Here is a 27,250-nt window from a genome sequence, read left to right as displayed (position 1 = left end):
GCATGATATAAAATTCTTGTATCTTTCTTCTTAAAATACATTGATGCATATCATCTACAAGAATTAAAGGTTCTCTTGATCTGTTTTTCCCTGGTGATTCTAGCGTTACATCTCCTGCACAGACTCCCTCTCTCCTGATTTTCTTTATTAAGCGCTCTGATCTGCCTATATAAATTACATAAAAATGCTTTATTATTAGTATTAGTTAAGTAAGTAATTTTAATACATAATCAATTGTAATAAAATAAGTCTCACCTGTGATCGCAGCTGCTCTTATCGTTGCCTGATTTAGAGGAAACAGATATTGACCTGTTTGTTTCTCTTCATCGAAAAATGCTATTACTTGCTTAATAATATTTTTTTCACCACTCTGTGCTACAGTATTGCTGTTGAGTTGACAACACTGGACTGCAAGTGCAAATAAACTGTCCTGCAGGAAGGCTCAAAATTGTGAATAGTGGGGGAGAGAAAGGGAGAGAGATATAAAAGAGAGAGATAGGAATGCAAGGAGAGAAATGAATTACCGAGGCTGAGAAGGAATTAGGGTTCAGTTCGCATATCTTACAGGGGCACAGATCCGATGGTCCAACTATAAACAGTGAGCAGTGAACCAACTTCAATTTTACGATCCGTATAGGGCCTAGGTTAATCACATTGGCAATTCAAAAGTACGAATGAAGACGCGAATTAGATATAAGGTGAGTACTAAAATAACATATTATCTATATATATTTGTGTGTCGATGCTTCCTCCACCTACAAAGACGATATTCATTGCATTTATGATACAGCTGAGGGCTTATAGCGAGGGAGAAGCCCCCCGCTGCCCCCCAAGATAACTTCGCCATAACCCTTCTATATTATTCCTGAACCGTCAAAAACCAACATAATCCATAACAAACATAGATAACAGTATCAGAGTTAACAGTAATGCCCACGAGATGTAAGAGTAGTTCAAAAGTGGCATATCTGAACATTTGGCGTTTTCTACGCAATTATCATACACCTGCTCCAGTATTGTGCACTTAAGCCTGCAAGGCATGCGATCCCACCTCTCTGCCGACCACCATTTTCACAGTAACTTTCCATCCTTAATTCGGTGCGAAATTGGTGTCAGTACTTAATTTTTTTTTTGTTTATGGTACATATGATTCGATTAGAAGCCAACTATGTAAATACATTCGTACCTTAGCGTGGTAGCACAGTAGTACAGAAAAAAACTAATGAAGGACAATTAAATTTCATTTAGCTGACATTAAATCTGAAGTATTTTTCTTTTTTAACTTGATTTAGATTTACATTAAATATAAATTCTGGATAGATCGAATGTAGCCTAAAAGAATATTTTTAGTCTGTCAACTACAGAAAATTAGTCTATACAGTACAATACTTGAACCACTAACATGGTTGTCTATACTTTCAGAGGTTCTCAGGTTGAACATTTAAGTGTTTTGCATCCTCGGAGTGTTGCCGTTTACAGCTTGGTAACAAGGGCTGGTGCAGCAGAGCATGGTAATTTTCATTGAATTGTTGTTCATGTTATTACAATGAGTTCGTAGTCCTGTAATTCTTTTGTGCCAGGGAGTAAGTGCGTAAGTGAAAATATGGCTAGTTTTCAGGACAGATGTTTGAAGTTTTCAAATCAATGACAACATAAACTGGTGAGGATTTGAAATGAACGAAACATTAAAATATTTTATGAATCTGATTTATTTGTATTGCACAGTATTTTTGTTATTTCTACTCATTAGTAAATGACTTAGAGGACTCATTACTAAAGGATATATTGTGAGAACCAATGAAAATAGAATTTGACTTCTACTCTTAGTCCCTAGCACAAAAGAATTTGATTTCGTGCGATATGCTAATTTTTTTTTTTTTTGCACGGGGCTGTCGAGATTTTGTGCCCATGCATTTTACACCATAATGTGCCGTTTATATTTCGGCACATCTTTCTTTTCCTTTCTATTTCTTTTAGATTTTTCTATCTTTATATTTTTCTCTGTTAGTTTTAATTATTCTAACTCTTCATAGATGGCTTGTAGTCTTTTCTTTCTAATCTAATTCTTCTTACTTCTCGTAGATGGCTTTTCTCTCAACTTTCTTTTTTTTTATGCTCTGTTTCTGTTCCTATAACCTATGATGAGTTGAGTCCGAGGGGCCAGTTATTATTTGATCTGGGGAACGATCATTATTTTATAATAGCGCTTGCTGATTGGTCAAGACGGTGGCGTGATTTAAATTTGGTCTGTGAAGCGAGTTTCATCTTGATAGTAGCGTTAGTCTAGTGGAGGGACTCGTGGAGGTTGGACGTGTGATAGGGTACGAGCTGCTATGTAGGCCGGGGATCGAACCGAGTTCGATAAGTCTGCCAGAAGCTGTATAGTACACGGTGTGCGGGATCCTGTGAGTGAATTGCAGAAGGTATTCGGGTGGAATCTAGCGGCGAGTTTTGGGATGTACTTATTAGCTTGAGCTGCTATCATTTTCCTGACTGATTTGCGTTCAGTCAACTCTGGTGAAATACTGGTCGGTATTTGTATTTTTGGTGGATCGTTTTTCTAGCTGTGATATAACTAAAAGCCTACCTCTATATACTATCAGTTCAGTGAGTTGGTTCTGGTTTATGTTTAATCTAGTTATTGCAATCGAATGAATTTAAAAAGTATGGAATTCACGACGAAGGCACCCATTGTTGTGTGACGTTTGAGGGGTGACCAATTTGTATGTAACGGCTATGTGTGTGCTGAGTGATGGTTATGTCAAGGTTGTATGACAAGATGGATGCCAGCATGGGGAAGCACCTACCTATGTAAGGTAATTAGTGGGATTTGGTCTACGCTACATTGTTCACAAGATATTTTCTGTGCTACGAATTTATTTGCTTGTTCTAATAAATAGTTGTGTTTTACATGGTGAGTGTGTGTTATCACTTGACTACCTCGACACGCTGATTACCTTCCTGATCATAACGATTCATGGCAGGGTTAGTTTATTATTTAATTGTCTTGTTTTCCAACTAACAAGTTTAGATGATTAGATAAAAGAGAAAGGCCGAGAGCGCCTCAATAATTTACGTAATTTGACTTCAGAAGTAGGCCTAACAAAACTCTGGTGGAGCTGAAGTGTTACCATAATTGTGTCAAGATACTTAACTGTTATAATATCTCACTGTATTTTATTTATTTATTTTTTTCAGTTGTCTGCATGTGTTTGCAGTGTGCACAGAAACTTTGCATGGTTTCCATTTAGTTTACTGGTTAAAGCCTTCTAACAGGATGACTTCACGTAGCTCTTCATTGCACTTGGTGGACACAGCCTCTTCTGAATAAAATACAATTTTTCAAAGGTCAGCTGCGATTTATAGTATAGACCCACTAACTTCTTATTACCGATTGGAGATGAAGTCACTGTTATCACTACAAACTGGAAACACACAATGAGCTCGGTAGTTCGGACTCTAAGGCTGTCGATAATCGAAACTTGGTTGGCCTATAAATGGTCGAATTTGTATTATAACAACGTAATTATGACCATATACTCAGAATGTTGACTTACTGGTATAGAACTTCTGATTTTAAAATAGGCCTACAGTAAGAGTGAAAGTGGTAGGTACATTCATTTGATAGTTTTATTTCAGTTTAAAGATGTAAATATTGTGTTTAGTTAGCCAAATACTTTGTTTAGGTGGATATTAATGTCATAAAATTACTCGATTATACTGAAAACGAAGAAAAAATATTTTAGTTCTGTTTGTCCAGATCTAGTACTGCTTCTGGTTGAAGTTAGCATCAATTAATTCTATTCATCTTGCATTGAAATTTGCCAGAAACCCAGAATATTGACTTACTGGTATAAAACTTCTGATTTTAAAATAGACCTACAGTAAGAATGAAAGTGGTAGGTACATTCATTTGATAGTTTTATTTCAGTTTAAAGATGTAAATATTGTGTTTAGTTAGCCAAATACTTTGTTTAGGTGGATATTAATGTCATGAAATTACTTGATTATACTGAAAACGAAGAAAAAATATTTTAATTCTGTTTGTCCAGATCTAGTACTGCTTCTGGTTGAAGTTAGCATCAATTAATTCTATTCATCTTGCATTGAAATTTGCCAGAAACCAAGAATATTGACTTACTGGTATATAACTTCTGATTTTGAAATAGACCTACAGTAAGAATGAAAGTGGTAGGTACATTCATTTGATAGTTTTATTTCAGTTTAAAGATGTAAATATTGTGTTTAGTTAGCCAAATACATTTTTAGGTGGATATTAATGTCATAAAATTACTTGGTTATAGTGAAAACGAAGAAAGAATATTTTAATTTTGTTTGTCCCGATCTAAAGTACTACTGCTTCTTGTTTAAGTTAGCACCAATTAATTCTTTTCATCTTGCATTGAAACCTGCCAGAAACAGGTACAACAGTTTCGAGGACAAGCTATAAAATGCTGAGTTGTATAAAACTGTGAAGAAAAGGGCAAATGTTCACACTAATCTATGTTTATGGCAACTAGCTTTTGAATGTTACACTTTTATTAGAAATGATATGCTACAGATGGGAGCTTGTTTTTTCAATTGCAGCAGACGTTTCCATCTTTAATCCTTAACAGTATGATGCTTTTTTAAACAATAACAGAATTTTATGTAACAATGATGCATGTATTAATATATACATATGAAGTGGTGTGCTGGTTAATATTGTGTTTTAAGGTTGGCATGTTAGTGTAGGCCTACTCTGGCCTGGTTGGTTTGTTGTTTGGTTTTCATTGACTCACATTTCGGAATATTTAATTCACTGCTTCATCTGACTTCGACTTGTTCCATATAAAGATCACTGAACAGCTTCCTCTCTTTCCAATTCATACCTATTTTCTTCAGGATAGCCGTCAGTTTATCTCCTGTTTTATATTGTTTGTATTATTTTATTTCTATTTCTCTTGTTTGTTTGTAATTATATTCTTTATCCTGTATATTTAAATTTAAATAAATAAATAAATAAAGTTTGTTCCAGTCCACTTAGTCAAACACCTTTTCTAAATCTAAAACACTTTATATATATATTTCTTTATTCATCTCTAGGTATCTTTTGCCAATTGTTCGTAGTAGTTCAGTTGCATCCCTTGTACTCTACTATACAGTAATATTGTATTATATTGCAGAGGTATAGAGAAATCATGAAAGAAAGGGTTGCTGAAATATTCCATTGTAACTTAAAATAGAAAAGAAATAATAAAAACCATTATTGCAGTGGATGTGTATGATTTCAATGGATAATAATTTTATGACGCAGGTGTATTCCATAATTTGTAGAAAGTCGAAGTTTAGCAAGAAAGGGGAAGGGGCAAAAATAAAATGTTTAATGGAGCTGATGCCAACTGATATTTCATATAAAATGAATTTAATTTTAAAAAATGTCGGAGTTGTGTAAATTTCTTATAATTTCATTTTAGAAATCAAATATTTTTTTGTACTGTAATTGAATTTTTTTTTGTAGGTGATCAGTCACGTTTAATGTTGGCATATGAACATCAGTTACGTCGATCTGCCTTCTGCATGGTCATAGGATCATTTGGAGGTGTAAATGGCCGGGACTTCATGTGTGTGCAGTCTCTAGATGGTACATTGAGTTTCTTTGAACAAGAGACATTCGCCTTCAATAGATTTCTACCAGGATTTCTCTTACCAGGCCCATTGGTATTCCTGCCACAAACAGATTCTTTTCTTACAGTGACTTCAAACTGGCATGCAGAAACTTATAAGTAAGTTCGTAAGTTCACAGTATGTAATATTCAGTGCCAACTAAAATCTGTACGGAATATGTATGATAATAACTTTCTTGTGTTAAATATTATTAACGTACCTTGTTAACATGTTTTGACCTATTTTCCGTCATCTTCGGAACTGGTCGTTGTTGGTCTTGGCACCTCTTGTTTCCTATGTGGGTGCGTTCGTAGTGTAGAGTCAAAGAGTGTATGTGTTTTGAAATTGAGAATATATACAGACACACGAAAACACACCCCAACGATATTCTCAACACACAACTCAATTTCAAAACACATACACTCTTTGACTCTACACTACGAACACACCCACATAGGAAACAAGAGGCGCCAAGACCAACAACGACCAGTTCCGAAGATGACCGAAAATAGGTCGAAACATGTTAACAAGGTACGTTAATAATATTTAACACAAGAAAGTTATTATCATACATATTCCCAAGTGATACAGTATTAAAAGTTGTGTAATCAAGATGTATAAAATCTGTATTTACAGATTACAGATTTTCTTTTTGGAGTTTTGTTCTTTTTTTGTCAATGCATTTGCAGTGTCATTTCCTAGGAGGCCAACATGTAAGGAAATCATTAGATGGTTTTTTTTGTAGGTTTTCTAACATTCTAATTTTCTTATTTGTAGTGATGTTTTTGTGGTAGGATTATTGTTGATACTATTAATTAATATGGTTGCTTTTGAGTATTTATGGACTTACGAGGCGCATCCAGAAAGTAAGTTTCCCGATTTTTTCTCCTTGAAAGTAAACGTAATTAGCCATGTCAATTGCGTATGCGTAACAGATCTATGACGTATCAATCATATGCCAGCCGGACAGGTCCCGCCTGGTCCTAGTAGCATGGCAGCAGTGGTCCGAATTGGAAGCTCTTATTCCTTCTCCCGCCGCCTGCGAGGTTCGATCGGTGATAAAGTTCTTTAATGCACAAAGCATCGCGCCAATTGAAATTCATCGGCAGCTCTGTCAGGTCTGTGGGCCGAACATCATGAGTAAGCAGATGGTGCGTCGCTGGTGTAGGCAGTTTTTCGAAGGTCGTCAAAGTGTCCATGATGAAGAGCGCAGTGGGCGACCGTCCCTCATCAATGATGATCATGTTGAGCTGGTGCGGCAGTGCATCATGGAGAACCGTCGCTTCACGATTACGGAGCTGAGCAGCCATTTTCCGCAGATATCGCGATCCTTATTGCATGAGATTGTCACTAAGCACCTGCTGTTCGAAAAAGTGTGTGCCAGGTGGGTGCCGAAAAACCTGACACCCAAACACAAAATGCAACGTTTTGGAGCAGCACTGACATTTCTGCAACGGTATGACGATGACGGCGACGAGTTCCTTGACAGGATCGTCATGGGTGATGAGACTTGGATTTCGCACTTCACCCCGGAAACCAAGCAGCAGTCAATGCATTGGTGGCATAGTGGATCTCTGGTCAGGACGAAATTCAAACAGACGCTGTCGGTACGGAAAGTGATGTGCACGGTGTTCTGGGACAGGAAGGGCATTCTGCTCATTGACTTCCTTTCAAGAGGTGAAACAGTGAACACTGACCGTTACTGTGAAAGACTGCGAAAATTGCGACGTGCCATTCAAAACAAGAGGCGTGGAATGCTTATTGCAGGTGTTGTGCTCCTCCATGACAATGCTCGTCCACATACGGCTCGGCGCACAGCAGCTGTTTTGACGGAATTTGGCTGGGAGTTGTTTGATGATCCACCTTACAGTCCTGATCTTGCTCCAAGCGATTTTCACGTTTTCTTGCACCTCAAGAAATTCCTGTCCTCCGGTGAGCATTTTGGCAACAGCAAAGAGCTGAAGACGTCTGTCACACTCTGGTTCCATTCACAGGCGGCAGAGTTCTACGACAGAGGGATACAAAAGTTGATCCCACGATACGACAAGTGTCTGAATTCTGATGGTGGCTATGTTGAAAAATAGCTGAAACATTGCTGTACCTGTTGCCAATAAATTTTTTCCTGAAAGTGTGTGTTCTTTTTTTTAAAAAAAATAGGGAAACTTACTTTCTGGATGCGCCTCGTATTTTGTCTTATAATGAGTTGCTCTAAGCAAAAAATTGTTGTTGTTGTTGTTTTCTAATGCCAGGCGTTTGACAATAAAGTCATTTGACCTCTTGCACTCCAATATTTTTCAAAGATATTATCATGGCCAGCCACTGAAGCACAGATTTTGAGGTGTTCCGAATCCATTTCTTGGTTTGAGTTGCACAATGGGCAGTTAGGGGACTGATATATTCCAATTCTATGCAGGTGTTTGGCCAAACAGTCATGGCCTGTTGCCAATCTAAATGCAGCTACAGACGATTTTCGTGGTAAATCGGGAATTAACTGTGGATTTTGATGCAGAGAGTAAAATTTTTTCCCTTGGGATTGAGTTATCAAATTTTGTTTGTTGAAGTCTAAGTATGTAGATTTAATAAATCTCTTCACAGAGTAATACGTAGATTTAGCAACAGGTCTGTAAGTAGCAGTGCTGCCCTTCTTTGCTAAAGCATCCGCATTCTCGTTTCCCAGGATTCCACAATGGGATGGTATCCATTGGAATAGAATTCTTTTATTGAGTGATATTGAGAGAGCATTTTAGTTATTTCTGCTGTTTGAGATGAAGGTGCGTGTTTAGAGACAATTGATAGAATAGCTGCTTTGGAGTCTGACAATATAACTGCATTCCTAAATTTATTGATGTGGCATAGAAGATTCCTGAGACATTCACTTATTGCAATGATTTCACCATCAAAACTTGTTGTTCCATACCCAAGAGATCTATAAAGTGAGAAGAGACAGCACGTAACACCTGCACCGGCACCTTGTTCTCTGGAGATCAAGGATCCGTTGGTGTATAAATGAAGCCAGTTTTGTGGAGGGTACCTAATATTAATTGTCTCTAAAGACAATTGTTTCAGTATTTCAGTGTTTACTTCTGATTTCAATATTTCTTTTGTTAAATTTAGATTATATTCTATATTTAATAGAGTTAAAGGGTTTAGTTTAATTTGTAAGTTTTCTTTTAAATTCGGAAAAAGTATAGATTCTGTTTCTGGATCAAAATTGGTTTAATTGTATCCTACTGATGTTGAATGTTTCTCTGCTCCTATTTTATCAGTTTTATCTTTTATGGAACCATCTATTTATATTAATAAACCTTAATAGTTACTTGTCTGTGTATATTTTCTTATCCGAAGGTATCAAGTGCTTGCAGAAGCTGGTGGAACAAACGACCAGGAATCTTCATCTGGTCGGAAGATATTAGCTGACTGGAGTTATAATATAGGCGAAGCTGCATTAGATGTTGCAGCCATAACATGGGCCACTTCATACTGTGATATTATCATACTCGGAGAAAGAAATATTTTCTGCATTAGAGACAATGGAACTCTCGTATTTATGAAAAGACTGGAATATAAACCTTGCTGTTTTCATTCGTATTTCGTTGGTATGTGCATTTTATCTTTAAAGCATCATTTCTAGACAACATATTTTTCTCTTGTAATGTCCACACCTGTGGAGTAACGAGTAGCACGTCTGGCCACAAAACCAGGTGGCCCGGGTTCGATTCCCGGTTGGGGCAAGTTACCTGGTTGAGGTTTTTTCCGGGGTTTTCCCTCAACCCAATATGAGCAAATGCTGGGTAACTTTGGGTGCTGGATCCCGGACTCATTTCACCAGCATTATCACCATCTCATTCAGATGCTAAATAACCTAGATGTTGATAAAGCGTCATAAAATAACCTACTTAAAAAAAACACTTATAATTTTACTATTCATAAATGTTGAAGGAGAGAAAATGATATATTTTGTTTTTGTTTACTGTAAAATTTCGTTTATATGTTTTTATGATGGTCTGGAAGTTACTTCAACGTTCCATGCTTCTTGTTCACTTATAAAACTAATCTATACTAATAATAAATCTGTAGCCGAAATTTTTCTGGTAATTTTCGATTTTCCAAAAATAATTGGTCCTAACATATATAATTAACCACCCTGAAACCGAAAATCGCTTTTTTTTAATTTTTGTTTGTATGTCTGTCTGTCTGTTTGTTACCTTTTCACGCGATAATGGCTGAACGGATTTCGATGAAAATTGGTATATAAATTAAGTTCGTTGTAACTTAGATTTTAGGCTATACGGCATTCAAAATACATTATTTAAAAGGGGGGTTATAAGGAGGCCTGAATTAAATAAATCGAAATATCTCGCTTATTATTGATTTTTGTGAAAAATGTTACATAACAAAAGTTTCTTTAAAAATAATTTGCGATAAGTTTTATTCCTTGAAAAATTTTGATAGGACTGATATTTAATGAGATAAATGAGTTTTAAAATTAAAATAACTGCCATCTAAGGCTGTGTAATGAATTAAAAAACAAATGACTTCGTCTATAAGGGGCCTTGGACAACAACAATCGAAAGCTATGAAAGATAGCCTACAGAGAATGTTTCTGTGTTTGTATGAAGTAATATCGGAAGCTAAATTAACCGATTTGTATAATTAATTATTATTTCACTATTGGAAAGTGTAGTTTCTCTAGATGGACATAGATGTTATTACAGTAACTTCTGATATAATATAATATAATATAATATAATATGTAATATTATATAATATAATTTAAGTTATTTGAAGGGTTCAGAACCATAGTGGGCCAAGCGCCATTTACTGAATATGTAGAAAACAAGGGTTAAAATTAAGTTATTACCATAATTCAATGGAAACCTATAACAAGTAAAATAAAATATACACATTAAATCTGAATGATGTCACTGTTCATTAAACTATGGTTGCATGTAATAAAAATTAAGAAGCATGTTAAAGGAATTGTCATTGCACCAATGAGTGTCTCTGGACCAAAATGATCGCATTTTAATTATTTGGATGCAATTTAAATTAAGTAACATATTAAACGATTTATCCTTCTATCAAACACGAATGTTCCCTGGATCAAACGTCCTATTTTAATTATGTAATTACTTTATATTTATTGCTAACGGGTCAGCGGAGCGCACGGGTACGGCTAGTGCTAAATAAAGGTGATGGATTTTCTTAGCCAGTTACTTTAGTAACTGAGACAGTTGAGCTCCACTTTCCTCGTTTTTGTTACTATGCTATTATCTGTTTGTATTCCAGAACCTGATGGAAAACTAATGGTGCTAGTTGTGACAGACACTAACACATTGCTTGTCTATGAACACGCAAGATTACGTTGGTCTGCACAGTTAATTGTCACTCCAGTTGCTATTACCAGAGGAACATTTGAAATGTTAAACCATAATGTACCCCAACAGAAATCAGTAAGTATATTATAATTTTGATGTAAATATTATTCATTTTTGATTCTACAGAATTCTCTGTCATGGTTATTATTTGTTAATAACAGAGAAAAATTCGCTCCAGCGCTGGGGCTCGAACCCACGACCCCCAGTTCTACGCACTGGGTGCCCTACCAATGAGTTATGCTGATTCTCAATCCACAGCATCGGATCGAATCTTTCTTCTTCAGTTTTTTCCTTTGTAGCCTTACTTCATGTTCGACATATATTATGTCATCATATGGGCGTAAAATAGAGGGTCCTGGGTTCGATCCACGATGCCGGAATGAATTTTTCTCTGTTATTAACAAATAATTATCATAACAGAAAATTCTATAGGACTACAAATTAATAATCTTTACACAGATATTCACGAACAACTTGCATTCTAACCCAGTTTTGCGTGAGCACAGGAACATCTGTTACAATATTATAACATAGTGCTATTTACTACTTTTATAATTCGTACTTCACATACCTTACAGAGTTTGAGTGGGGTGGTGGTTCTGCTGTCAGAGCGAGGTGAACTACAGTGCTGCTATCTCGGTACTGAACCTTCGCTGTTCAAGCCTCCGCCATTGGAAATTCATGCTATAGACTACGAAGAAGCAGGAAGAGAATTACAGAAGTTACAAAAGATGATTAAGGACTGTACAAAGAAAAGCAGTAAGTTCCGTTTTATTATATAAAATAATTATTGTAAAATATATTACACAGCCCATCTAACACGTGCCACAGAAAATGTTTCCTTGGTGGATTTTCGTATTTTCTGACTGATCTATTTAGGGATACTCTAAGGTGAAATTTCAACTTTCCTAACCATTTGAGCTAGATCTTCGAAAATTTGCAAACATAGGCTACGTGCTGCATATAAATAGCCTCTGTACAGAATTTCATCTCATTTAGCCCAACATTTTTAACATTTGCCTAAAATTTGCTTCACATTATTGTTTAAACACCCTGAAACATAACTTTTTTTTTTTTTTTTTCAGATTACTCTTCAAGAGCTAATAAAAAAATATTTTGTATATTCGAATATAAAAAGTGTAGAAATTGTGATGTCTGCAATAAAAAAAATATTTTCCCCAAAAATCGTAAGGTTTAAGAAATGCTGATAGTAAGTTTTCTGAAACACTTTTTTTTTTTAAGAAAATCCAAATAGAGAAAATTGTGTTTAAAAGTTTAACGGGCAACCCATAATGTGTAACCTTTTAATTAAATGTTGGTTGAAAGAACTGATTGAAGGGATATATCTGCATAAAAATTTGTGGACAGATTCTTTGAACCATGTATATAGTTTTTTGATGTTAAAAACGAAAAATCCATTTTAAAATATTTCACCTTAGTGTATCCTTAAATGAGTATTTCTCAGACTTTTTCCTTGAAATACATACTGTTGTGTTTGTAATTTCTTAAAGTGCTTGTATCATGAAAATATATTTAATGAGTAACATCATGTTTATAAGTTTCAATAAAAAATAATATTTAGCGTATCTTATTGTCAAATCTAAAAAAAAAAATAATAATAATAATATTAATCCTAAAAGTAAACTGTAATTAACAATACTTTTTGCGTTGATTTAAAATTGATGTTCTCCAATGTACCAAATATATTACTATCAATGAATGCTGTTTAGTCAACTGTCCAAAGACAGGTTTGAACCTCGCAAGTGTCACCAATAAGGCATCCTTCATGAGGCAATTAAACCAGAAGATAATGGGGGTAAAGTAATGAAAATTTTCTTTCAAGGATTAAAAGAAAACAGAACACGGAAACATAAAAAAAAAATATATGAATAATGAAGACGAATTGAATTTGTATTGTTTGTTTGTTTAAGTAACATGATACAACTTTTGTATTTCTGTCATTTTTATTTAATATGTTCATTCAAATGTTCTTCGTCAAGTGTAAGCATCGTTAGAATAATATAGTTTTTTCAGTTGCTGAAATTCACTCGTGTTATCATTGACTTAAATTGGAATTTTGAATTTCCTTCAACCGTTGAAGTCCAACTGCTAGGAATGTCACGTGCAAATTGTCTCCCAAATTAGCATTATAAACTGCAGAAGATGGCTGTTTTATTGTTCTGTTGTCTTTGGTATCACTGTTCATTGTGTCATAAAGTTATCTTACTGTAATGAATTGTTCCTGTAATATAGTGTGGTTAATAATTTGTGAATTAAATACCTTATTGCAGCGGCTGCATTAACCAGTACTGCTGCGGAGCGTGAAGTGAGAGTCTCTGTGAACGTGAGTTCACAACTAGAGCCGTGTCCATTTCCTCATAACATTGATGAAGAAGGAATAGAAATTCCTATGTGCCGCGTGTCTGTAGAGCTGGTGCCTCATTCTCCACTCAGTAAGGTGCAAGTGTCTGTTATCGTCCAGCCACCACTGACCGTCTCCCAAGTATCTCACACCATCAGCAGCTTGTGTAAGCAATTGAAATTACAACTCTTTGAGGGATTGTATTTCTATGTTTGCAATTCAACAAAGAGCTGTCTTGACTTTAGTAATGCTGCTTACATTGTTCTTCATTTAGTTATGTTTTTTTTTTAAATGGATTTAATTTAAGAATATGATTCGAATTCATTTTAAGTATATGATACTTCTACATTTCTTTGCACGAATTTTTTTCTTTTTTTGACGTATGAAGCATGCTGCAGATCTAATGCTAATGAAACAAGGGAAAGATAAAGAAATAACAGTAGGATTATAAATGATTCAAAGAATTTTAGTTTTGTTCTTTAAATGTGCAGAAATTTTGATCTGAACAAATGTAACTTTTAAAATTCCTTTGCAGAACGAAAAGTTACATTTGTTCGGATCAAATTTCTGCACATTTAAAGAACAAAACTAAAATTCTTTGAATCATTTATTATCTATAGTAATCTCAGACCTCGAGTGACATTTATTAGGACTATTTCGTGTATAAAATAAAAACGTAAATAATATATACCCAAAATTCGCTCACAAAATGTTAATAATTGTATATTTATTAATACTTAACCTATTCAGACATTGTGAAGTCGAAGTAGATGAGTAACGAACTAACGATTACTTCAATAAAGAAATTGAATGTTATTCAATAATACCAATTGAGAAAAGCGAAATACGGGTTTAAAAATGTTAATTACATGTACTGTGCTTTTCTCTTGTTATAACAGAAATACATTTTCATTATCTACTGAAATCATAATTTAATTTAAAAATTTTATAGTATAATTACAAATAACATTATTAATACGTTAATTAAATGAGCAATTGTTATGAAGGAGTGTCATTTTCTTTAGATACAATGGACATGGAATTAAAAGATGAAGATGTAGATGTGGCAATAGGATTTCGCACTTTATTGCAATGGATTCATGCTCATCGATTTACGTGGAAACAGTTGATGACATTGACTAAACAAAAGAACGACCATGCGATAAATTGATAGTGATAAATCGATCTGCAGAAACGATCTCAATGTATGACTGTGATTGGTTGGAATTCAAAATTTCATTACACTTCATTGGTCGAAAATGGAATGACGTCATATAAACGAAATAGTCACTATACACTGGTTTCTTAAATTGACTGAGCATATAATGACTTTCCAAAAGATGCTATGGAATATTTCATATAAAACAATTTTTATCTCGAAAAGGAAGCAAAAATGGGCAAAATTGTATTAAAATCTTTTGTTTGAAATATCTCAAAGAATAACACCCTGAAATTAATGACATTGCGTATGGTTCATCCTGTTTACCATGTATAATTTTAATTTCTGACCGCTCTTACAGTATTAAGGCTGTAATGTTTTTAACATCGTTTTCTTGACGTTTTCATCACAATATCAGTTTTTGCTTAGGACAACTTCTTTTATGTTAGTGATAATTGGCATTTTGCGAAGATTCAATAATTGGTTAAATTAATTTATGCTCGACCATGCCGAAATGTAGTAATTATACACCTGGTAGCAGTCCTTTAATGCATGTCATTAAAGTACACCTACTCATTAAAGTACAGGTGTTCAGCCAATGACAACTCAGCTTACAGATGTTCAGCCAATGACAAGTCAGCTTTGTACCGTTATAAAACCGCAAGTATCGATTATTCTCGGATATGCAATCGAAAGAGAATTAGCGAAAAATCACGGAGACTGGAAATCCAATAATGTCGCAGAAGGTTATGTTCTGTTACTATAATAATTAGAGTTAATTGTAAATAATATTCAAATAAATTCAATTTGTCATCTCGTTTTTCAATGTCGAATTCAGTAATCAAGGTTATATCAAGTTTAACGGGATTACATCAAGGTCAGTGACATTATTGTTCCTCGGAAAAAATCAATACTTTCGCGTCTGCGCACATCTCACAATTCACGACCTAGAACAAGGTCACTTCCGATCTTGTCAGATACAAATAAAATGTATACATCTGAATAATTTCAAGTTAGAAATATGGTCGAGCATAAAAAGTCGTATGAAACTTGCCTATAATGGTAATTAAGACGCTCGTATGAATATTATGAAACTCGCTTGCGCTCGTTTCATAAATATCCATACTTACGTCTTAATTACTATCATTATAGGCTCGTTGCATAATGTACTATTTCCTTTTTCTGTCGCAATTAATATTCAGGGTGGTATTTTTGTTATAAAGCCTCCAGAAACATCAATATACTTCAGTAACTAACAGTACTACTCTCGAAAACATATTTAAAATTGTGTTGCAGTGTGTTAAAAAAAAAGATTCATTACATTTTTCCTGACATTCCAGATGTGTTTCATGAATATTTTGTTATTGTCTTGTGTATGTTGCCTCTTTGTTTTCAGGTGAAAGAAACCACGTGGTAGCCTATGTCTACATTGAACAAAGCTGTGATGTGCCCACACTTGAGGTGCGAGTTGTAACTTCTTACATGTCTAGTACTGGTGGTTTTCCCCGTGTTCTACACAACGTGGTGCAGCTGCCATTCAGACTCATTGCATTTTACACTGGACCGGCGAAGGAAGCAGATTTTAAAGTCACACTCAACACTAATCAACCTGTAGTGAGCCTTTCACAACTTTTCCCAGGTAATATCATTGTACTGCTGTAATCAAAATCAGTCTTATCAGAAATTATAAAATAATTTAAAGGTAGGTTTTTAAAAAACACTAAAATAACAAATAGCAGGAAAATCAATTTTGTAATATGTTGTTGTTGTTTTCTAATGCCAGGCGTTTGACATTAAAGTCATTTGACCTCTTGCACTTCAATATTTTTCAAAGATATTATCATGGCCAGCCACTGAAGCACAGATTTTGAGGTGTTCCGAATCCATTTCTTGGTTTGAGTTGCACAGTGAGCAGTTAGGGGACTGATATATTCCAATTCTATGCAGGTGTTTGGCCAAACAATCATGGCCTGTTGCTGATCTAAATGCAGCTACAGACGATTTTCGTGGTAAATCGGGAATTAACTGTGGATTATGATGCATAGAGTTCCATTTTTTTCCTTGAGCTTGTGTTATCAAATTTTGTTTGTTGAAGTCTAAGCATGTAGATTTAATAAATCTTTTCACAGAGTAATACGTAGATTTAGTAACAGGTCTGTAAGTAGCAGTGCTGCCCTTCTTTGCTAAAGCATCCGCATTCTCGTTTCCCAGGATTCCACAATGATTTTGTAATATTAAAACGAAGTTAATAGAACTAAACTCTGTTCACTTATGTGGGTAGCATTATTTTGAAGAAGGGAAGTGCCAATCCAGATGTCAAGACTCGCATCCATATTGCATTTGTGATATTATGTACAAAGAAAAGTAAAAAATAATCCGCACTTTTAGTATTCCACTTCATTTGCACAAGTGCGTCATTTTTTTTACATACCCTCCTACCTTTTCGATGTTCTTGGTCCAGCAGATCACAAACTTGCGTATTTCCTCCATGAAGAAGGTTTGCAGTGGTTGTGCAACCATTTATGCACTGCTTCCTGCACTTCATTGCCCGTTGAAAAGCAACGACCATGTAAAGCATACTTGAATGGTCCAAAGAGATAGTGGTCGAAAGGAACAGATCTGGGCTGTAGGGATAGCGTTCCAGTGCCTCGAAACTCAAACAGTTAATGGTTTTCACAGTCTGGGGTGCTGTGTGTGGGCGTGCATTGTCATGCAACAACAACACTTACTTCGGCAATAGGTCTCTGCATTTTGTGTGAATTGCTGGCTTCAGATTGTCTGCCAGCATATCACAGTATGACACACTGTTGATCATATTGATCGCCAGACAAAATGCAGAAGATATATAGTCCCGTCACTCTAATTTCCAGCAGCCAATCGTGTTGCAGGTCAGCTACATTTAAACGTCTGCATCTTGTGATTTGCTGAGGAAGACGCTATTCATTTCTTAAGGCTCGATAAATACTTAATATAATCGCCCGCCATTTTGGCTCTTTCGTTGGCGTTCACAGAAAGCACACGAAGACGTTATTTGCCGCTCAATTATTTGCAGAATTACATTGTGTTTGATTTATTATCATAGGAGCTACGACATGATAATGTTTAACAGTGTGGCAAACAGATTCCTCGTATGGTAGCTCGGCAACGAAAGAGCAAAAATGGCGAACGATACTACCCACCTAGACTTTATAGAGCCTTCACTTCCTAAGACGTAAGCAAAGAGGAGGAGTCACACTGGGAATAACAGTGTCGCGACTATAGTTAGTCTATATTGGGAAGCAAGAAGGAAAATGGTGTAACTATCAAGATCCGGGTCATTGGAAATCATCATCCTATTTTGTTAGCTATACTTTGTCATATTAGACAGGCCACTGCAGTGGTAAGTTTCGTAAATTAAAATTTAATATCTCCGAGATAGTGATTTTTTTCTGTATATTTAATAATTTTTATGCTTCCAGTTTAAGTACATCGCCTAGAGATCCTTTCAGCAGCATGAGATAAAGACTGTTCTGTATTTGTTTGCAGAATTTGTTGGTGAAGGAGGCATGTCGGGTACCTGCACTGCTGCTGGCTTCCATTGCTATGGGGGGAGAGGCTCAATCGTAACAGTGCTGGCTGCCAAGTCATCACAGCGGTACCGTCTGCAGTGCGACACCTTGCCTTCACTGTGTCTGCTGATGTCACAGTTGGTGGAGCGTTTGAAGAAACACTTTTCGAAGAATAAAGATTTCAAGTGTTCTTATTCTTCATCACTGCCTTTACATGAGCTGTTTTCGGAAATTGGGACGCATTTTGTGTTCAGAGAAAAGGCAAGGAAAATACAGGTGAGTTACTCACATGTGTATTGTGTGTAGTCATACATATTAACTGACTTCTAGTTTTTATTACGTATTTATTTGTATTGTTACAATACTAACAGTATGGCTTATAGATTAAAAAAATACACCCTAATTTAACAATTGAAAAGTTGTTGTTGTTGTTTTCTAATGCCAGGCGTTTGACAATAAAGTCATTTGACCTCTTGCACTCCAATATTTTTCAAAGATATTATCAAGGTCAGCCACTGAAGCACAGATTGAAAAGTAACTGTGTGTTCGTATTTCAATACTTACATTTTGACGTCGCCATAACCTTTTTAAGAATTAAGATATTCACAAAACAAAAACGCATTTATACTCATAAAGATATGGGGTTTATTGGATTCAGTTTAATTGTTGAACATGTCCACCATTTTGTTCTTTAATAAACAACTATCTTTGTTCTATGTTGTGAACAGCATTTACTAATATACTATATTGTAAATTTATTTCAACTCAACAACAATGTAATTTATTGTCACAACAATAACTCTTCACTCTCTACAATTTAACTTCACTCCCGTCAACAATGGGATTTGCTCTCGGCACAGCAACACAGCGTTCGTTATTGCACTCCACAAACGACAATAACAATTTACTTGGACTGTTAACAACAATGAACTGTTAATCTTAACTAATATTCACAAAGCATTATTTACAACACAGAACTGTTAATTCTCAGTTCACAGTTCTTCTAGCTCAGTCACTCAAGTTCACAGTATCTCGAACCACAGACCTTCAGAGACAGTCCACTGTCCTCGAACTCAGGTCCCTCCAACTGCGATCCACTGCACTCGAACTCCGGGCTTCAGGCTCCACAGTTACGGACACAACTCAAGTCGCGCTCTGGTCTCGAAGCTGGCTTCACTGCTCTCCACTGACTTTAACAACACTGCCTTACTGACTGACCGACTGGATGACTAAACTGAAACTGCTCAAGTTCGCTCGCATTTCTTCTTTTATAGCTAAACCATAGTTACGAGAAATTTCTACGGGTGTCCTCTCGAATTATCTGGATATCTCCACTTCGGACGGACTTCTGGAAGATTCGGGAGGGTCCGTCCCCCCCTTCACTCCGCACGTAGCAGTTTGCTTCCTTCAGTTCTCGGCAAGCACCAGATGCGCACGCAACCTCCCCTCGCGCGTCGCAGTAGTACACTGCCCCTCTACCCTCTCAGCATCCAGACGCTCCTCTCGCCGCCACACCTGAGCGACCAACGGACACGCATTCGAACCCCGGTGTAGCTGTCACAATATCTTTATATAAATATTGGTTATAATTATCTGCATTTACTTTTGATAGAATGTTGTTGAGAGTTGCATATATCATAGAAATGACAATCTGTTTCTGTTTCCTCTTAGCAAGATACTGCAGAGGGAGTTTCTGAAGTTCTTTACTAAATGAACGGTTCTTTGAGAATATTCTTTAGTGGAACCACATTACTCACGTTCACTGCTTCACTTTTTTGCCCACTACCAAACTCTCTGAAAGGAAGCATTTCATATCCTTGTCCATATATTTTTTAAAATGTTTCGTTTTGATACTTGCAAATAATTTTGATATACCATTTTGAAGGAGGAGCTTGGACAGAAGGCAGCGCAGTTTCGGGCAATCCAGCGCCGATTGCTAGCCAAGTTCAAAGATAAAACACCCACACCTCTGACGAACCTGGACATGCTCCTGAAGGAAACCTACCAGCAGATTCTTTCGTCAGCTGATGAAATGGAGGAGATTCAGCAAGCACTGGCTCGTTCTCGTTGTCAGCTGAGCTGCGTTACTCGCCTTATCCTACTGATGCTCAAATTAATGAATTCAACTTCAGAAGAAGACTACTCTAACATCCAAGCTGCACTTTCTTCTGCTGTTTATGATACTGAAGAACAGGTACTGATGGCAGGCACATATTACATAGTTGTCATTTGTTACTTATTATTAGGAGGCGGATGTTGATGATCTAAAAATCTACTTAAAATGATCATTAAAATGCCCTTAAACAAATGGAAAAATGACGTAAAATTAAAAGAAAATGACATTTAAATATTACTCAAAGTACTCGCACCACAACTTCTTAAAAATTAGTCACCTTGTTTCAATGACTGCCCTGCAAATGTCGGAGAGAGGAGGCAACTTTCTGGAATTTAGCTAAGATAAAGGAAAAGGGCATGCAAAAAAATGAAGGCTTTAAGGGGAAACTATAGTTTTTAATGAGGGTTTACAATGTGTTTCAATTGGTGGTGGTCCATGTCAGTGCCTTCATTCTCCGTTTCCTCCTACTTCCGCTCTTCACTTTTGTTACCAGATCTTCCAGATGGGGGCGTGTGAATGACAAAACAAATTGTGGATGCAGCTTGCATTCTTGCAATCTTTGTGTTAGAAATACTATCCCTTTCCCTCTATGTGGACACAACATCATGTCCAGGACATGGTGAAAGTTTCTCCCCTTCCAAACATAAATTCTAAAGACACTCTTGTATCGACAGAAGAACAGCAGTTGTCAAAGCCCTTACTTAAACTAAGCTGTTGTCAAGCATTTTATATTACTTCCATTGTGTGAAGTGAAGCCTTCAGTGGAATGAGGGATGGACTTTACAGTTTGTTTCAAACTATAAAACTCAAACTTAACTGTTATTCACTTATTCAGTAGGTAATTACTACTGACCTAATTGCTTAGAAAAAATTTAACAAACCTATCAGTAAAGAAGAAAGTAAAATGCATTCCAAATGATCTAACAGTTCTTCAAAGTATTAAAAACGACCAAAAAATGCCGAAAAAAAATATATATGACCTATTAGTCCAAAAACGTCGAAAAATGCAATATAAGAAATTAATTTTTTACTTTCATATTAACATAGAAAAGATTTCTATATTAATAGACATCGTCCTAATGTGAATAATAAGAAGATGACTCTTCATCAACATCCACCCCCTATTTATTATCTAAGGTTCGTTAGCTTGGAGGTAATCTGCAGATTACATTATTTACAATATATTGACTATAGTAGGCCTAACATTTATGTTATACAAATACTGGTTCTCTGAGAATAAATGGTGGAGTTTTATGAGGTTACTGTGAAATATGTATGTACAGTAAAAACTTCTTTTATACGTTTCATACATTCGTTTTCCACATTTATGTAGGGTGAACCATAATTGGCGCATCTGCAAGCCACCACGCAATTTACCATTGCAAACTATGTCCAAATTATTCTTTCCGAAAATTTTTCCTGGGCCCTAATTTCGGAGAAAAATTGAGTTCAAATTACACATTCTGGCAATGCTGGATAAACGGTAGCATGGGAGTAGAATGGGTCCAACATCGTTGCTTTCATAGCCTTGTGGTAACACGAACATCTTCGTATTTAAGCACGTAATTGTACAAGTTCGAATCCCCGTCTGTCCACTTGTTTTTTTTTATCTACCAAGTTGTTTTTAATATTAACATTTAACTGTCTTTGAAACTTATTTATTTCGAAAAGAATTACAGCACAGTAACATACCAGTATAACGAAATTCTAGGTACCTCTGACATTACTTCGTATTATATCAGCCAGGTTTGGCTGTAAGCAGCTGAGATATCCTACATTCTTCGAGAATGTGTGTTATAAATGAGTACTGTATTAGAGATTCAAAAATGGTTTAACTATAAGTTCTAAATTTCTCTTGTTGTTTTCTAATGCCAGGCATTTGACAATAAAGTCATTTGACCTCTTGCACTCCAATATTTTTCAAAGATATTGTCATGGTTAGCCACTGATGCACAGATTTTGAGATGTTCTGAATCCATTTCTTGATTTGAGTTGCACAGTGGACAGTTAGGAGACTGATATATTCCAATTCTATGCAGATGCTTGGCCAAACAGTCATGGCCTGTTGCCAATCTAAATGCAGCTACAGATGATTTGCGTGGCAAATCAGGAATCGACTGTGGATTATGATGCAGAGAGTTCCATTTTTTCCCTTGAGATTGTAAATTTCTCTTCTGAATTATTACTAAATTGACTTAACTCGTTCTCCCCTATACTCTCCAAATGCTATTTCAGATGTTATTAAATGTCATTTTAGTTATACAGTTTTCTCCCTTTTACTTTTTTTTCTTCAGACCCCCATAAAAACGGAAAAAAAGAAGTTTTACTGTATTATGTATAATATATTAATTCAGTAACTCAAGAAGATTGCTTTCATATGGTTTTATTTCTGTCATTGTTGTTAAATCTGAGTAAATTTTGAGAAATGAATGACAAGAAGTTCCTTCACGTGTTTTAACACTGCTACCGAAATGTGAACATTTGAAGAAGGAGGCAAAGGATCTACCTGTTACTCCAGTATCTCAAACACAGTTGCAGGAGAACCCAGACATATTAAAAAAAACTTTTTAACGCAATAATTACCTTCTGTTTGATAGTTATGATTATGATGAAGGTGGACAGACTGAAAATCCGGTAATCGTGTTTGGAACACGTTAAAATTTAGAAATATTATTCAAAAGTCACATCTGGTTTATCGATTGAGTGAGACCCAATATATTTACACAATTTTTCACAATAATAGGCATTTTTTGGGCTTATTTTTGTTTCGGGAAATTTGTTTTCTGGCAAAGTCATTCAGGAAATTACTCTCTTTCCAGCTAAAGATTGAAGTAAATGTAAATAAATGCACGTGGCATAATGGTTCCTGATTGGCCTCCAAACTCATGCTTGTCATCTTCTTCCTCACATTAAAATAGTTCCTTCTTTAAATAATAAAATGTATAATATACATGGAATACAAGTGAATTAAACATGGTTATAAAAACACTTTCTTACGATTTAAATAACATGTTTATATTAGTAGTTTCAGACATTGCATGTTAAATCATTGTAACGTGTATTATGGCAACGCGCATGTGTAGTAGGCATTAAATCCCTCCCAAGGTGACTTGCAACGTTTACAGAGCACATCAGCACAGCTGGTATAACACAGTGCGAGATTCAGTGTTGCCAAACTCAAATAAATTTCTGTAGAATTAAAGAAATTCTCCACTCTTCAAAGAATAACATTTAATCACGAATCTACAGAAAAATAAAATCCACTATTCCCAGTAGAGAAATAATAAATATTAACCCTCTGTGAGAATTTTATGGGTTAGTTCAATGAATGTGTTGAAATGTTGTCTGCAATATATCAGATGGTGGCTGCCCTGTGTGCTCACTTGCTGAAAATAATGTGCTCTGGTGGCTGCTTTGGTAGCTAGCTTGCGATTGCGGAGTAATACATTTCGGTTTTGTTTACGTCTACTTCAATCTTTAGTTGGAAATAGTTTAGATTTGGGAGAGAGTCTTTCGGGAGAACAGGTATTCGGAAAAATGTCCGGATCTCAGGAAATTTGTATTTAAGGAACATCCTAAACTGTGTTATGTACATCTGAAATAGCTAAATGTACCGTTGTTTGTAAATTATTGAAACAGTTATTATGCCACTTAATGCTGTTCGTGTTTCTTCTACTAATTCCCGACACTTATTCATTTCTATCTTGCTGCTGTATTTCCTGTTATCGTGTTTTATTTTTCAGTAGTTCCGTATAATTAATTTGTACGTAATAAAGTAGTTGACTAAAATATTTTGTAAATTAAATTTCAGGGTTGGGAAGAAATAACAGATGCAGCTTTATCTTATCTTCTACGTACATCACTTACTAAGACGTCTAAAAGTTCACAGCGTCTTGCCCCCATTACCTTAGAACCAATGAAAGACATTGCTCGTTTCAAGAAGCACATATCATCAGCACTCGATAGAGTATCGAAGGGAAGCCACGGGACTGAGAGAAAGGACAATGCAGCAGATCCCCTGAAATCTGTGAAGTCAGTGTCCCCAATTCCAGAAGCTGGAGAAGGTGGCCATGAGGAAGAAACTGCAGTTCCAGTTGGCTCACAGTACGGTGAGAGAGCTGTCTCAGCCAACCCTCGAGGGAGGTCAGCAGCACTACTGAGGGCGCGGCGAGCTCTTCACACTCCGTCTGTTGACAGCGGTGAGTGAAAACAATCGTTTTTCTTAAATGCAGTGAAATCACTGTCTCGGGGGAAGGGGGAATCTATATATGTGGCAAAATACACCATGGTCTAGTGGTCAGAGCTTCTGGCTATAGTTCATGAGGTCCTGGGTTCGATTCCCGGTCAGAGCACAGGAATTTTTTCTTAAAGGGGATTATTCCTGTGTTCGTCCATGGTCTGGAATTTAGGTTAAGTTTAGATTTAAGACCTCTCCTGGCACCACATTATCATAATCATCCTATCACATCATCGGGGTAATGTAACTCCGCCTTCCAGGCGCCCCAATCTCAGAAGTAGGTTACAATTAAGCCACGGCAAGGAGAGAAGACCAGAAATGTCGAAAAGACAACCTAGTGGCATTGGATAAAAAAATATATATATATGTGGCAAAAAACAAAAATACATTAACAATATCATAAAAAAATTAAGAATTGGTCCCATAAAATGTGCACGCGGTAGTGTCGCTGTTAAGACATAATACTGCAAAGTCAGGAGGTCGCAGATTCGATTCCCATTGGGGTCATGGATTTTCTCCATTGATCTAATCCTTCTGATCACAATATGACGTTCAAAAGTGAAATTTCCTCAAAAAGTGATGGAATCATTATCAATGAATTAGACAACTTTCGGCAGACTATTCCACGATTATAGTTATGACTGAAGCGACCTCTTTTATGGCTATAAACCCAGTGGTTCTGAGTTCAGATTCCATTAGAACGGTGAATATTTATTCCCCTAGGTTGCTGGGAGTGTGTCCTTTGTATTGTGCTAGCATCACACCCTTCACATGGGCAAAGAGAAATCCTTGATATTGACTTAAAATACCACAACCCTCCCAAGTGCAATTGTTCAAGTGTTATCCCCCACTGTAAGTTGGACACACTGCTATCTGTTTAAACTCTCTGTCATACAAAACTAAACTTTTTTACGCAGGTCTGAATCTTGATCCTGGAGCTGGTGATGGATTGAAAGCAGAAGAGCGGAAACCTCTTCCCTCGCCTCAGGTTGGCATGATTGAGGCTCCTTCTGAAGTATTTCCTTCAGTAGATGATGATATTTGGTGACCCAAGTATTTAATGTCCGAGTCCGTCCAAATAGCCTATACATTATCTGTGATTTTCTCTGTGTCACGTGATACAATTCTTGGCCTATATTCCAGTCACCAGAAAGTACAATAAATGTTTTATTTGAAGGTGTAGTAGTGTTGTTTCTGTAGGCCTTTATGTTCATATTCTAATGTAGAGTGGAAAGGAGCATAAATCGTAAACAAAATCAGTATTAAAAGTAACTGGTGCCTCGTGGTACAGCAGAGTAATAACGTAAAAATATAGACTTATCGTAATTCTTGGTTATTAGACACTTCTATACATAAATGGAAGGAAAAGTTCTGTAAATACTGGAGTGATTAAATCATTTTAAGATAGAATACGCTCAAAGTCTAAACTGTTTTATTTTGATGATTTTCAAATTACAGTAATAATAATAATAGAAAAAAAAAATAATAATTATTTGATTAACAATATTTTCACCGTTACAATTACACATATATAAAAAATAAATATAAACATTTAAATAGAGATAAAAAATTTTACAGGAGAAAAAGTTCGTCCAAAGGGCTGGACTCGGGAAGAGTACCCAAAACGCTCATTGCATTTCCGCGTTGAATAGCAATACTTAAGCGTTGACGCAAATAAGTAGTGCAACGGCGATCACCAGTAATGGAGATCAAAATTCGGCCGATTTGAGATACCAAAACTTTAGCGTCATGACTCCAAGGACCGAAGGTCTCCACAGCAAAGGGGACAAAGATATAATTGTCTAAAAGATGAGCATATTTATTGACTTTCTTCTTCACGGCTAATTCAGCAGCAGATGCTGCGCGTCTGGAGGTATTCGGTAAGTGAGATGGAGCTAGAGTGTCAACGCAAGTGGAGTCCCAAATTAAAGATTTTCCTCTAGACCATGGAATTAAGGTCAGACTGTCGGGTCGTTTACCATCTGCGTGACTAATACCTGGTGGTTCCAAAAGAGACGGGATGCCACAAGAAGTCAGAGATCTTTTAATGATATCATTGAGTGATGTATGTCTGGGAATGCGACCCTTGCTCCTCGCACAGCTGAGTGCATGATGACCGTAAATATGAGCAGTTCCCCCGCAAATACATTGGTGTGGCTGGCAGAGTTTACAACCAAGGCGTAAAGCTATTGCGTAATAGTAGTAGTAGTAATAATAATAATAATAATAATAATAATAATAATAATAATGAAGTTATAATCATTGCCATTATCTTATCATTATTATTATTATTATTATTATTATTATTATTATTATTATTATGATTATGATTATGATTATGATTAAATTTCCTACCACTCTATATTGCGATGTGTATTGTTTTATCTAGTCATGGAAAGAGTAACTGTTGTTTATTTTGTGTCTGGGACCAAATCATGTCTGTGGTCGCTGAATAAGGTAGAAACTAATCACTGTGTACTGTGTACTACACTGTTCATTTTGTTCTCTAATTTTGCAGAAAATATATTACACGTTGTACAAATAAAGTAACATTTTGTAACTTGCATTATATGTGATGTTCCTTTTTTGTTATTTATGTGATAGGAGGGAATAAATTAATGAGGGAGTGTTGAATGAAGGAATGAATGAATGAATGAATGAAGGAATGAATGAATGAAGGAATGAATGAATGAATGAATGAATGAATGAATGTATATTTTGAGAGAACTGAAAGGCAAAACAGTAGAACCTCTATTATCCGAGGTAATGAAGGGGATGGCTTCAACGATTAATCGAAAAAATCG

General features: G+C 35.9%; 1 protein-coding gene across 7 annotated transcripts in view; it reads left to right on the top strand.

Annotated features, from left to right (window-relative positions):
* Positions 1-27,015, top strand: part of BBS9 (Bardet-Biedl syndrome 9) — a 399,441-nt gene extending 372,426 nt beyond the window's left edge. For 4 of the 7 annotated variants that reach the window (XM_069816622.1, XM_069816625.1, XM_069816623.1 and 1 more), the window contains 11 exons: positions 1,423-1,511; positions 5,501-5,765; positions 8,992-9,242; positions 10,936-11,099; positions 11,603-11,783; positions 13,316-13,552; positions 15,942-16,184; positions 18,071-18,369; positions 19,979-20,287; positions 24,021-24,408; positions 25,364-27,015. In XM_069816622.1, the coding sequence (XP_069672723.1) occupies positions 1,423-1,511; positions 5,501-5,765; positions 8,992-9,242; positions 10,936-11,099; positions 11,603-11,783; positions 13,316-13,552; positions 15,942-16,184; positions 18,071-18,369; positions 19,979-20,287; positions 24,021-24,408; positions 25,364-25,494 (2,557 nt within the window). In that variant the 3' untranslated portion in view covers positions 25,495-27,015. Of the gene's footprint in view, positions 1-1,422; positions 1,512-3,211; positions 3,349-5,500; positions 5,766-8,991; positions 9,243-10,935; positions 11,100-11,602; positions 11,784-13,315; positions 13,553-15,941; positions 16,185-18,070; positions 18,370-19,978; positions 20,288-24,020; positions 24,409-25,363 lie in introns of those variants that run through there. The other 3 variants (XM_069816627.1, XM_069816628.1, XM_069816629.1) reach the window with 2 other exon arrangements.
* The last annotated feature ends 235 nt before the right edge of the window (positions 27,016-27,250 follow it).

This window comes from Periplaneta americana, chromosome 17 (assembly GCF_040183065.1).
Source record: "Periplaneta americana isolate PAMFEO1 chromosome 17, P.americana_PAMFEO1_priV1, whole genome shotgun sequence".
NCBI classification, from domain to species: domain Eukaryota; kingdom Metazoa; phylum Arthropoda; class Insecta; order Blattodea; family Blattidae; genus Periplaneta; species Periplaneta americana.
The sequence above is the reverse complement of the archived record's forward strand: the minus strand, read 5'-3'. Positions and strand labels throughout refer to the sequence as shown.